General features: G+C 43.3%; 1 protein-coding gene across 3 annotated transcripts; it reads right to left on the reverse strand.

The window, feature by feature from the left end:
* Positions 1 to 6,376: 6,376 nt before the first annotated feature.
* LOC306749134 (tRNA selenocysteine 1-associated protein 1-like) lies at positions 6,377 to 11,455 on the reverse strand. Of its 3 annotated transcripts, none has more exons than XM_079232388.1 (9): positions 11,306 to 11,455; positions 10,258 to 10,355; positions 10,081 to 10,180; positions 9,945 to 9,994; positions 8,444 to 8,575; positions 8,133 to 8,249; positions 7,837 to 8,041; positions 7,731 to 7,764; positions 6,377 to 7,445 (listed from the first exon to the last, which is right to left on the reverse strand). In XM_079232388.1, exons 1-9 carry the CDS (start codon positions 11,327 to 11,329, stop codon positions 7,285 to 7,287), a joined length of 921 nt encoding a protein of 306 aa, XP_079088514.1. In that variant the 5' UTR covers positions 11,330 to 11,455; the 3' UTR covers positions 6,377 to 7,284. The 3 variants fall into 3 exon arrangements, with proteins under 3 accessions (XP_079088514.1, XP_079088513.1, XP_079088512.1); XM_079232387.1 differs by having other exon boundaries at positions 7,837 to 8,035; positions 10,081 to 10,195; XM_079232386.1 differs by having other exon boundaries at positions 10,081 to 10,195.
* Positions 11,456 to 15,415: the final 3,960 nt, after the last annotated feature.

The raw sequence follows: 15,415 nt of genomic DNA on the forward strand, positions 1-15,415 counted from the left end.
CACCTGAAAGCATCGCCCCGTTATGCCCCATGTCCTCCTCACGGAGCTCAGGTCCCCCAGAGAAGCCACAAGTTGTGCTTCGTGATGGGATGAAGACTCTAATGCTTCTTTCTCTGACATGCAAACGCGTCCCTCACGCGCCCACCAGAGCCCGGCTGAGCCTGCAGGGACCCTCTGGCGCATGAAGGGGTGCCATCACATGAATAATGAGTTGTATCTTTACCTGAACGATGGACTGCCGTGCCGTGCCGGACTACCGTCCCCTCCCCTAGAAACGGGTCTGCTGTAGCCGATGGAGGCAACAATCCGGCAGGAGTGCGCGTGCCTGAGCGCGCTGCCGCATCCGGGAGGAGAAGTCCCGCTGCGCGGAGCCCCGAGCCGCCGGGTCATGCGGAGACGCACCGCCGCAAGTCAGCCGCCCCGCAGCCCCACGGGGGCTCTGCGAGACTGGGCTTGGGTTCTGGGGTCCTGGTGCAGCTCGGTCATAGTTGGGGACGCATCCCGTGCTGGTCATTCGGCACGCGTTCTCCAGGCTGGGTTCAGACCTGGTTCTGGTGCTCCGCGCTCCGGTGTGTGTGTGTGTGTGTGTGTGTGTGTGTGTGTCGGCTCCGTGGTCCCGCTGCGCCCGCCCCGCGCTGCTGTCTGTCGGTCTTCTAGCGGACCAGCACCGTCAAGCGAGCCGCAAAACCTCCGCGTGACAAGGCACTAGGTTTTTCAAAATAAAAGCATCGCCCCGCATCCAACAACGTGACAACAACGGGGTCTCCTCACTGGCGGGAAGAAGAAGTCTGTCCTCACAACTCAGAAAGTATCTCAGTACTCTGATGCAGTCCAGAAGCCCACAGCTCCTGCTGGACCTGATGTACACAACAGGCTTCTGCACATGTACTGCACGTGTACATGTACTACACGTGTACTACACACATACTAACTACACATGTACTACACCCATACTAACTACACATGTACTACACGTGTACATGTACTACACACTACTAACTACACATGTACTACACATGTACAACAGGCTTGTGCACATGTACTACACGTGTACTACACACGTACTAACTACACATGTACTACGCATGTACTACAGGCTTCTACATATGTACTAACTACACATGTACTAACTACACATGTACTAACTACACGTGTACTACACATGTACTACAGGCTTCTACACATGTACTACCCATGTACTACACACACTAACTACACGTGTACTACACACGCACTACAGGCTTCTACACATGTACTACACATGTACTACACATGTACTACACATGTACTACACACATACTAACTACACATGTACTACAGGCTTCTGCACATGTACTACACACATACTAACTCCACATGCGCTACACACGTCCTACAGGCTTCTACACATGTACTACACATGCACTAACTACACATGTACTACACACATACTAACTACATATGTACTACAGGCTTCTATACATGTGCTACACACATACTAACTACACATGTACTACACATGTTCTACACACATACTAACTACACATGTACTACAGGCTTCTGTACATGTACTACACACGTACTACACATATGCTACACAACAGGCTACACATATACTACACATATACTACACATATACTACACAACAGGCTACACATATGTTATACATATACTACACAACAGGCTACATATGCTACACATATACTACACATATACTACACAACAGGCTACACATATACTACATATATGCCACACATACACTACACATATACTACACACATGCTACACATATACTACACATATACTACACATATCCTACTCAACAGGCTACACATAAGCTACACATATGCTACACCTATACTACACATAAGCTACACATATGCTACACCTATACTACACAACAGGCTACACATATACTACACATATGTCACACATACACTACACATATACTACACATATGCTACACATATGCTACACCTATACTACACATAAGCTACACATATGCTACACATATACTACACATATACTACACAACAGGCTACACATATACTACATATATGCCACACATACACTACACATATACTACACATATACTACACATATACTACACAACAGGCTACACATATACTACACATATGCTACACATATGCTACACATATACTACACATAAGCTACACATATGCTACACATATACTACACATATACTACACAACAGGCTACACATATACTACACATATGCCACACATTCACTACACATATACTACACATATGCTACACATATGCTACACCTATACTACACATAAGCTACACATATGCTACACCTATACTACACAACAGGCTACACATATGCTACACATATACTACACAACAGGCTACACATATACTACACATAAGCTACACATATGCTACACAACAGGCTACACATATACTACACAACAGGCTACACATATGCTACACCTATACTACACATAAGCTACACATAAGCTACACATATGCTACACCTATACTACACATATACTACACATAAGCTACACATATGCTACACCTATACTACACAACAGGCTACACATATGCTACACCTATACTACACATAAGCTACACATACACTACACATATACTACACATATACTACACATAAGCTACACATATGCTACACCTATACTACACAACAGGCTACACATATGCTACACCTATACTACACAACAGGCTACACATACACTACACATATACTACACATATACTACACCTACACTACACAACAGGCTACAATTATATACTACACATAAGCTACACATATGCTACACCTATACTACACAACAGGCTACACATATGCTACACCTATACTACACAACAGGCTACACATACACTACACATATACTACACATATACTACACATATGCTACACCTACACTACACAACAGGCTACACATATGCTACACATATACTACACAACAGGCTACACATATACTACACATATGCTACACATATACTACACAACAGGCTACACATATACTACACATATACGACACAACAGGCTACACATATACTACACAACAGGCTACACATATGCTACACATATACTACACAACAGGCTACACATATGCTACACATATACTACACATATCCTACTCAACAGGCTACACATAAGCTACACATATGCTACACCTATACTACACATAAGCTACACATATGCTACACCTATACTACACAACAGGCTACACATATACTACACATATACTACACATATGCTACACATATGCTACACCTATACTACACATAAGCTACACATATGCTACACATATACTACACATATACTACACAACAGGCTACACATATACTACATATATGCCACACATACACTACACATATACTACACATATACTACACATATACTACACAACAGGCTACACATATACTACACATATGCTACACATATGCTACACATATACTACACATAAGCTACACATATGCTACACATATACTACACATATACTACACAACAGGCTACACATATACTACACATATGCCACACATTCACTACACATATACTACACATATGCTACACATATGCTACACCTATACTACACATAAGCTACACATATGCTACACCTATACTACACAACAGGCTACACATATGCTACACATATACTACACAACAGGCTACACATATACTACACATAAGCTACACATATGCTACACAACAGGCTACACATATACTACACAACAGGCTACACATATGCTACACCTATACTACACATAAGCTACACATAAGCTACACATATGCTACACCTATACTACACATATACTACACATAAGCTACACATATGCTACACCTATACTACACAACAGGCTACACATATGCTACACCTATACTACACATAAGCTACACATACACTACACATATACTACACATATACTACACATAAGCTACACATATGCTACACCTATACTACACAACAGGCTACACATACACTACACATATACTACACATATACTACACCTACACTACACAACAGGCTACAATTATATACTACACATAAGCTACACATATGCTACACCTATACTACACAACAGGCTACACATATGCTACACCTATACTACACAACAGGCTACACATACACTACACATATACTACACATATACTACACATATGCTACACCTACACTACACAACAGGCTACACATATGCTACACATATACTACACAACAGGCTACACATATACTACACATATGCTACACGTATACTACACAACAGGCTACACATATACTACACATATACGACACAACAGGCTACACATATACTACACAACAGGCTACACATATGCTACACATATACTACACAACAGGCTACACATATGCTACACACATACTACACAACAGGCTACACATTTCTACACATATTATATGTTTTTCATTTGTTTGTCATTAGGTCCCCAGATTCCCAAAAAGAATACATCAAGTATTTGTAGAGGTAGATATGCTACTTGACTGTAATGCTATACATGTGTTTTCTTTATACTCTCCTTGCAATGTTCCTCCACTATATTTATCTAACAGCTTCAAAGAGTCAGAAGAACCAGACATGGCTCTCTGTCTCTACCTAGTGGGCAAGTGATGAATCAAGTCTCACACCAACTTGATCTAAAGTCAACCAGCAGTGATTCAGTCTGAGTTAATAATCTATTGTTGTCCACGTGACAGTGAACAATAACTCGTATGTTTTGGTGTGTCGTTGTCGTCTTGAAGCAATGAATCATACAAATGGAGATAACAGTGAGTGTCTTCACTCCAGAAGTGAAGCTTCAAACCTACTTTAAATACTGAAGTGGACGAGCAACATGCACCCGTTCATACCCAAGTACACATCGACATGGACTGGCTCCCGGGGATTGAACCGCCGATGCTGATTGAAGGATGCTCCTGCAGAGCATCTCAAGTTTCTGACCACTCAAAGCTGAGCACTAGACGTCACCGCTCTCACAAGAGAAGCCGCCATACGAGGTTCCAGCTGCTCTTCGGGGTCTCACTGAAGCGAGCCACCGATCTTCTGATAGTGGACCCTCTGATCGGTCTGAACCAAGAGCTGAGAAACGAAGCCAACGCAGAAGTCCGCTTGAGGCCGGCTCCAAAAGTGAGTCCCTTCCCATAGACCTCAATGTTAACATCTCAGACTGAACAGCAGAAGTAAGCAGTGTTACAGAGACCGTGTTGGTCTGTTTATGACGACTGTATGGGGGAAGAATTTGTATAGAACTCACCTGTGTAAATGATATTAAGGCTTAAAATTATGCATAATTAAATAATAATACAAATGTCAACACAAGACATCCAATATTTGTATCTCATTTGACATTTCTGAAAAGCCCACAGTGTTGGAGCACCTTATATTTTACCCGTGGAGACATCATAATACATGGCTAAATCCTCAGTTGTGTTCAATAGATTCTATATGTATATAGTATTAATTTGGCAGCAGAAGATCATCACCATTTAGAAACTAATTACAACCAACAAGACAACCTCTTTTCACATGTTATGTTGCAGCCTTATATGAAAATCATTTCAATTATTTCCCCCCTCAATACCTTATGATGGAACCAAAACAGGATTTTAGATTTTTTTACAAATATATTTAAAAGACAAACTACACTAGCACACTGACAGAAGTATTCAGACCCTCCACACTTGAATTGGAGCTCAGGCGCCTCTTATTCCTCTTGATCATCTTGGAGATGCTTCTACAGCGTGACTGGTCACCCTGTAGATACACGCTAAAGACACACACCTGTCTGTATGAAGCGCTCACAGCTGATGATGCACAACAGAGCAGGAACAGAGCCGGGCCGTGGAAGAGCTCAGAGAGGATCGTCTCAAGCAGTGTGTGAATGTTAGTTAGTCCTGATGGACAGGTGGTACCTTCATAGTAGCTCCTGCTCCATGATGACATGTAGTGTTAAAGAGCTTTGAGTGGTCAGAAGACTAGAAGATCTCTACAGGTAGTTTATTTACAGCCGGATGTTGCTGAGACTTAGAAAGGTCTGGAACAAAGTTCATCACGGAACGTACACTCCCATCAAATCCATCACGGTGTCCTTCGGTACCATGATGACCAGGGAACACAGCTCATGTCTGTTCTACTCCTATATCGTTTCAGCATTTGTGAAAACTGATAGTCAAACCCGAGTCCTTGCTTTGTGTTTTGGGATTGTGTTTGTATTAAGTTTAACATCTTGTGCTTAAATTGTTTTCTTTGTCTTGTCTGATAACCCACAAATAGAAATCAAAACTCAATAGTGTGATGTTTACCAGCTGTATATATGATTTGTATAACAACATTGAGCGTGTTGTATAGAAGGAGTACATTTGGATACAACCTCAAGTCTTTGAGCAGTCTCAGGTTTATTTTACATTAGCTCTTCTTCCACACAGCATTTGCTTTCAGTGTATATCTCTTCATGTACACTGGCCTATTGACAGTCTGTGCCGGCTGCAGTAGCACCACCTGCTGGAGACGCCCCTGAACAGCACCAGGACCAATGAGCTCAAGTCCACAAGGAGACAGTGACTAGATGTTAGGAGTGATACTAATCCTCTGCATGCAGGCAGACTATACACACACTCCATACAAATGAACACTGCTGTCCCACAAGGAAGGACGTACTTAAGAAGCTACTTATGAAAAGTGACACCATAATTGATTTGAGTAGCACATTTAGTTTCTGGTGTTTCAGCTTCATGCTCAGTTTATTCAAGGACATCTGATCAAAGATGAACAAGCTTTTCTCTACACGTGTACACATGACTGGCCTGTACTTCTTATAGAGGCAACATCAGTAGAGATGAAAACAAAACCGTCATTCATCTGATTGGCTGTGCTGATTATTACTGCTTGACCTTTCAGTTTTCTACTAACACGTGCGTCGTCAGAATAATGATGACATAGGATCTCTATACATCGTATACAATGAGGATTGTACCTGAACCCAATATGTCAGCTTGACACTAAACTGGCAGGAGTCACTTTGGTGTGTAATGGTATAAAAAAAAAAAGTTTACTTGCTCCATGCCATTTTCATCTTTAGGATTTGATACTTTCATTTTACATTCCATGTTTTGTGCCGGTCATAACATTTTGGGACCATGTTGGAAATAAGACGTCACACTTTAACACGTAATCTATTCAGCGCATTCTGTGGATCCATAAAAACATCAGAAGTAGGTTTTGTTGAGGAGCCCGTCGCATGACTTCATGTCCTTAAAACGGATCCGTACTGGAGCAGACGTCCTGACAGGAAGCTCCAGTGAATCAGCAGTAGATGGGCTCTGGGAGGCTGGAGGCCGTATAGTCCGGCTCTGGAGAGAGCTCTGCTGGCTGCCAGTGACACTCGATCAGAGCGTCATACAGTTCTTCACTGAGCTCCATGAACTTCCTGTTGGCCTCCACCACGTCCAGCTCTGGACTGGGATCTGCAGCACAGTAACCGTCCATTAAAAGAGCTTCACAGACATATCCTGAAAACATAAATCCTATATCCTAAGTTTGTCGGTTGGAATTATGTCAATGAAATTGCTCTAATTAGTGAATAGAAAATTGCTCCAAAGCAGGAACGAAACCCAAGTATTCTGCTTCAGGTATGTTTAGTGATGCACTAAACACCTTTAAGATTTACAACAAACACTCTGAAGACTAAACAATCAAAACTCTGATTCATGAAAGAGTGAATAATGAAATGAAGGGTCATTTGTACCAACCTTCAAGTCCATCATCCTCAACGGCCTCGCTCTCCTAGACAGAGAACACAAGTTAGAGCGAGTCACATCCGGTCATGACGGCTGGCTGACTGGTGTCATCACCTACCTGTGGGGGCGGATACTGCGAGTAATCATACTGCTGGTAGTTGGAGCCGTACCCTCCTCCCGTCTGATCGTAGCCCCAGGAGGGGTAATACCCAGGATAGGCCTGCTGCTGGTACTGGTTGTACTGGTCGTAGCTGGGCTTGTATCCTGAGCCGGACTGCCACGATCTGTGCTCTGACGGCTGCTGCTGCTGCCTGTTCCTTAAACTCAAGAGACAGGAAGAGACACTGCTGAACTCCACCCATCAATTGGCTCGTGCTCCTGGCACAAATCAATCAGCTGAGCAGAATAACTCACTTGTTGGCAGCCAGGCTCAGTCTGAGAGGTTTACCACCCAGTCCCACAGCACCCTGACAGTCCTCTAGAGCCCGCTTCTGCAGCCGCTCGTCTGGGAACTGAACAAAGCCACAGCCCCTACAGAGAGGGAGACAGTACAGCTGACCGTCCCTTTGCATTGACCGAGGTGGCGGGCCACCTGACGGGAGGTGGCGGGCCACCTGACGGGAGGTGGCGGGCCACCTGACGGGAGGTGGCGGGCCACCTGACGGGCAACATAAACAAATAATATGGTACAATACATATGTTAATGGAGACATTCTAATACTCACTTGGAGTTGCCCATGCTGTCCAGCACCACTTTCCCCCCTCGACAGGACGGGTAGCGGTTGTAGAAGAACTCGTAGAGCATCCCATCATCCACCTCTGGAGTTAGATCTCCCACAAACAGAGAATACATCTGACTACAAGAGGAAAGAGACATGTGATGCGTCCATTACTCATTCTGTCATTACGTAGATCTTCCAGGGAAACGTCTGCTCTTCAAGCTGGACTCTTTTCTCATGTTTGTGTTTACGCGACTAATGGAGACAACAACCTTTGACTATGGTCGTCCTGATGGATTACACTGTCATCAGATCAGCTGTGATACAAATATACGAAGGGCTGCACTATGATGGCCAAAAATGATCAAGATTATTTGTATTCATATTGATCACAATATACACAACCAACACTTCTCCCAATAGACCGCACATATCATAAAGAACAGACACATTACTCATTCATCCATGTGCAATATCAATATGTATGAATGTGCAATATAAACACTTCAGATTCCCTTCCTTGTGTATCCAACCACTCAATCCGATAAGCTTATATTTTTTTGCTTTTTTTTTTTTACAGTTTACTTATTTATTATAGCTTTACGGTTTGATGATCTATTGTATTCGATTTATTTGGTTTTCTACTGATGTCTCACTGTCTACTTTGCTGCTATAATCCTTCATTTGTCCCCGTTGTGGGACAAATGAAGGATTATCTTTCATCACAAATATTCATTGATTTTAGGGACAAAATATTCACAGTTAAATAAACAGAGCAATGCTTTCCCTTCCATCTTCCTGCTGATGTACAAATATTAATCACACAGCATCTCCTCGGAAAAATATATAAATACAATTGATTTGATGTGCAGCAGAGTTTTCTATGAGCGAGCACGCAGTTTAAATGTTGCAGTCGATCACTGATCGGGAAGACAAAATCATGATCGCTATTAATATTAGACTCATTGTGCAGCCCTAAATAACCCTGTTGTGTGCACTAAAAGCACTCGTTTGTGCCACTAACAGGCTTAGATTGTTGGAAGTGTCTGACAACATTATGGAAGGAAGCCTACAAGAGAACTTAATGGTTTGCTTTACCATTCCTTTGATCGTTGCCATCCAATTCAAAGACCTCATCCACATTGAACATTGAGATATTCAAACAGCCATGACATTGGAAATCTTTAAAGAACACTAAGCTAGCTTTCTGTACTCCAACGCAACAAACTCTGCCCGGCTGGCAGTCGTTTTTCCAGTGTTGTCTTTTGGCAACACATAATCCATAATGTTACATTAACAATCAAAGCTTGACAAAAACAAGCACTTTTAGTGAACGCACACACCAGTATGCGCTCTCCCTCAACACCGGACCCATTTCAGAAAGTGTTGTCTCCATTAGTCAGTGAGACTTAAAAACAGAAGAAAATAGGGTCAGGTTGAACAATACAGACGTTACCCTGAAATGTCATGGTCATCTTGGATTTCCTGTGTCTCCATATGAACTCACCCACTGTCTTGTTTCCCAAAGGTGGCTCTGTTTAATTTGAATCTTGTGGGCTGTGAGAAAGAAACATTACAAAAATACCATTTCTCAGGACAAGGGAGATAAAAACAAGGTTACTGGTTAGTCCGAACATCCATACCGGATTGGCTCCTGGTAAGGCTTTTCCGTTGATTTTGCGGAGACATCTCTCCGCTGTTGCCTCATCTGTCATCTCAACAAAACAGTAGCCCAGAGCCCCCCTGGGTGATGACAAACTGTTTAACGTCAGAATAGAGCCATTCTAGAGAAGACAACTGCTTGCGGATGTAATGCTCACCCTGTCATCTTGTTGCGTATGATCCGCACATTGATCACCTGCTCCCCCATGGTGGAAAAGGATCTGGTGATGAACTTCTCATCCATGTAGACCTCCAGCTACAGACCAACAGATTGTAAGGAGAGCTCAGGAATCATTCTGAAATGGGTCGGCTGAAAGCTAAGGGATCCATCATTACGTCACTCAAACTTTGAGACGGCTTATAGACATCATTTCAAATCAAAGTATTCTGTGTGTAAAAACTGATCAAAGCAGATATAAAAGACACGATTCCATTAACTTTTCTCCATCCCAACAAGATCTACATAAAAAGATAATTTCTTTACAAATGTAAATGGAGTTTTAAACAGTCGCTTTATCAAATCTGGGCCGGTTTTGACAATCAACAGACAATGGTCTTCCCTAACGTGACATCTGGATGGAAAACATCTAAATTATGCAACTTTCTGCTCATTTTCACAAGTAGGACAAAAGGTTTCACACTTCTGAAAGGGGCTCTTTACAGTCTCCATGTTGTTCTAGTCCGGTTAGTGTGGACCTGGTCTGATGTGGTCTAGATGGAGAATAAACACTGAAAAGCGTTGATTAAAGTTGTTAGCTAGCTGGACTGCTACCGCTACTTGTTAGCTAGCTGGACTGCTACCGCTACTTGTTAGCTAGCTGGACAGCTACTGCTACGTGTTAGCTAGCTGGACTGCTACCGCTACTTGTTAGCTAGCTGGACTGCTACTGCTAATACTTGTTAGCAAGCTGGACTGCTACTGCTACGTGTTAGCTAGCTGGACTGCTACCGCTACGTGTAGCTTTCCGGTGTGCCGAGGATCCGAAGCTAAACACTGGGTTAGTCTTTCGACTAACGGGACTCGATACAAAGCGTTTCCCAACAAGCACGACGACATTAAAGTCTTGGTTTCCTAAAAGAGTGTTGAACTCCCTTCCATTCATACAACGTATGTAGCTAGCTAGCTAGCTAGCGTTAGCTCATGGGCAGGTCGCACTAGCTAACCGGAGTGTCGCAGTGACGCGGTGTGGAGCAGCCGTTACTCACGTTGCCCATCCACAGCGTGCTCATGCTGCTGCCGGACGCGCGCCTCGTGTTCCAAAGGGGTTATCTGAGGATGCACGCGGTACACTAGGCTGAACCTTCAAGGCTGGACATGCTAAGTAGCGTAGCAGAATAATAAAGGTGGACAGTACACTAACTTTACGTCTTGACGTCACGTTACGTAATTCTTCTTCTTTTGTTTTTAATGGCAGCCAGCGTCCAAAATGTTGCAATTGCGCCACCTACTGGTTTTGAACTTACGTACAATAGTAGACCCAATAACTTGTTATGAACATCTCTAATGTTTGAGAACCTGAATGCTGCTGAACAGCCTCCAAGTTAAATAATAAAACTGCAGTAAAATGTCCCGTGTGTCTGCTCGATTCTGAGAGTATTAGGGGTCTGGCCCCACCAATGGGTCATCAGATAAATTGATATAATCTCTCTTATCAGATTTGGCATTTAAGTTACTACTTATAATTAATTATATACATATATAGATATAAATGTATCGCACCCATATCCCTGGTGGAGGCCTCTAAGGTAGTCAAAAAGCTCCTCTGTGGCAGTGGGATGAGATCCGCCCAGCTCTTTACCCTCGTAAAGCTACTGCAGGGGTCCTGGGAGTTTGCTTCACCAGTCTACATGTGCTTTGTGGACTTGGAGAAGGCTTTCAACCGGGTCCCTCGGGGAGTTTGTGGGGGTGATAAAGAGGATGGGGTGGCGGACCCGTTGCATCCGGTCTCTGTACTGCAGTAGGAGCTGTGTTCGTATCCTCGGTAATATGTCAGACACGTTCCCGGTGGGTGTTGGCCTCCGCCAGGACTGCCCTTCATCACCGGTCCGGTCCTGACCTTCATGGACATAACCGTCATACATAAAAACACCAGCATCAGCTGTACAGCGCAGGGTTGCATCAAACTAAGTATCTGCTTGTGTGCAATATTTAAACCAATGTCTTAATGATCCCAAGTACAACAAACAAATGTTGAAAGAGTTTTGTTTTAAACGCTTGAATATATATTTTATTTCTTTAAATGAAGAATGAACTCCCCACACAGATCAGTGTGTTCAAAGGAAGCTAAGCCCCTGGGTCCAAATGAACACATGTTACAGACACATATCACATGGTACACTTCAGTGGAGCAGGTTGTGTCACAGTCACTTGTCATTGGCCCCGCCGTTACGGTCAGAAGCTAAACTTATACAAAAACCACAGCAATGATCACATCCCAGAACAAATCAGTGAGCTGTGGAACCTGCAGCAGATGTTCTTATGATGACAGCAGGGCAACATGTCCAAGCATACTTCAAATAAGGTGCAGCATTCCACTCACATTATCTGTAAATACAATTCATTTGAAAAGGTTCAGGCATTACAAGGACATGTCCATGAGACAGATCTCCTCCACTGCACACGTCACAATGAGAGCTTTCTGTGGAACAAGAGAACAATGTGCTGGAGGTCCAGCTCACAACAACTAGTGAGACCAGAAGGTCACAATGTCTGTGTTCATATCCACCAGCTATCTTGTGTAAATAAGAGATCAATAGATTGTGTGCATGTTTATCTTTTTTGCACACGTTATTGTCTGGTTGGTCAACCTGTGATTATGCATAAGTCATGTTGTTCTTTTACAGTTGTCTTGTTCATCATCCTGTTCACAAAAGACATCTTCTGGTTCACAAGTTGTTGTTTTTGTGCAGAGTATCTTTCTTTAGGACTCCATTAGTAAGTTGACTTTGACCTATATGTTACAAAGTTATATCGTTCAGATCAGAATTAATCAACCTCTTGGAAACACTGGCATGATCATAACTAAATAAAGGTTTTACTTCATGAAGAAGTAAAACCTCTACTTCTGTAGAGGCCACCAGACCTCTACAGAAGACCATCTTCCATTGAGCCAAATCATGTCTCTACATATTAGATGAATGGATCGATGTCTTTTTGCTCTCTGCTGAGGGGAAGCAATGGACTCGTCTAGACGGGAGCAACACAGACCCCCATCCTGAGAGGAAACTGAACCAGATGAACACATGAATGAACGAGTGTACGGTAAACTGTGGAGCCTTCGTGGCTACTAATGCGTCTTTAGGTCTAAGATCCAAGTTAATAATCCTCTGGAGACAAAGTGTTGGGACTTCACTACAACACAAGTATCTGATATTGTCAAGTCACAGTAACACACTAGCTTTGAAGACATTGCAATATAAAGATTTTAAATGGAGGTCTGAATCGTAACATTATGCGTCGGCCATCTTTCTTTCAAACAGGAGGAATGCTGAAGCCCACATGGACACACCGTGAAACACATACACCTGTTCCCTCAACATAATGACACATCAACACTAAACTACATCCCATATCTCCGGCTAACATTACAATCTGAAATGCTTGACTTCAGACAGACATGCTGCCATGGATCCACCCAGGGACCCGGAGATGGACAGAGACCGCACGGTAAAACTGCTACAGTAATTGTTCGGACCAACAAATGAACCTCGTTCCAGACCTCGATTAGCTCAATAAGGTCTGCCGCTTTGTTCCCCTGGATGAGAAAAAAGAATCAACTGAACAGAGCCGTAGGCAGAATTAAGAAAAGGAAAGTTGTCTTCCTCCATACCTCGCTAGCTGCATAGAAAGGTCCATCTAACGATGAAGCAAGGGGTCTCTGTCCGTCCCTCCACCCTTCACATATCTCAGAAACTGCTCATCCATCTAATTCACACTTGGCAGGTGTCACAAGGGAGTGTGAAAGTTCAATATGACCAAGCAGACGAGCAGAGTTGACCTCTGCTGCTGATGCTCTGACGGTGCAGCCAGAGCCTTCTTCCCGTCGCTGGAGCCTACGAGCGACGAGCAGCACCAGCAGTGTGCTCACACGCCACAGAGGGTTGCTACGCTGGTGATCAATCATGGCTGAAAATAATCACAAAGGTTTGCAACCAGCAGGTTGGAATGTACAGAGCAGTTGCTCAGGGTGCATGTCCAGAAATGGCCACTTTAGGAGGTTCTAGTTTTCTTTGAGAGCAGACTCTATAAGGCCACTACAACACCCTGGTCCACATCACTCAGGCTACCTGCCTACCAGAGAAGTAGAAAGACCATGTCCTCTTTCACCCCCGGCCTGTAGGCCTCCATGTCGGCCTTTTGTCTCCTTCAGCACAAGAACACACCGGGTTGAGCCTCTCAGCGATGGTATAGCACATTTCAAATCCTCATGATACCAGCCAAGTTATCTTCAGAGGAAGACATATTGCTCACTCGGTTCCATACAAATCAGCCAAATATTAATCTTTCATATGCTAGTTTGTAAGGCGTGTTACATTCAAAACTCATCCGTTACCTACATCACATAGGTTGCAATAGATTGGATGTTTAGGTGCCACGTCTTTGTTATGTTATTTGAATGTTATTTTACACAAATAACCCATCGGTATCATTGGGTTACGTATCTTTTAAGCTGCCCTTATCAATCACTGTATATTACTAATGGACCAAATGCCCATGTGTAATCTGGACGGGCTCATTTGTGCTGATGAACACAGAACGATCTCCATCTCTGAACCACTACAGAGCTTTGTGTGTCCTTCAGCTCGTTGCTTTGGTTTTACAGCAGACGCTCAGATATCTGTGTGCACTGCCGACCCGACCAAGGTGTTCACCACAGCCACGTCATCGGCTTGGTTCTGCCCACCAGTGCAACACACTCTTCTCTAGGCTGTACAAGCTGCACCTCCTTCACTCTGCTGGCTTCATTGTACCCGTTAGGGCGGGACATCTTACGAGCGCCATCATTTCTATTGGTCTGTATAGTTTGGTGACATCATGACATGAATATGGAATAAGAAAATGAGCAGTAGCGTTATAAATGTTTTTTGAGGAAACTAAAGAACATTGAAACAGTAAAATAAAGTGGTATCACAAAGCTTCTGTATGGCTGACAACAAAACACCAACAAAACCAGAAGAACCCGCCTCAAGATACAGTATGTAAACACAAGGAAAAGCATGTGACGGTGTGTGCAGAACCACTGAAGAAGGTCAAAGATGATGAGACGGCAGACTAGCGGCTCTGGAGGAGACGGTGTGGAGGGTAGCATGGAGGCA

This window comes from Taurulus bubalis (assembly GCF_910589615.1).
Source record: "Taurulus bubalis genome assembly, chromosome: 16".
Taxonomy (NCBI): domain Eukaryota; kingdom Metazoa; phylum Chordata; class Actinopteri; order Perciformes; family Cottidae; genus Taurulus; species Taurulus bubalis.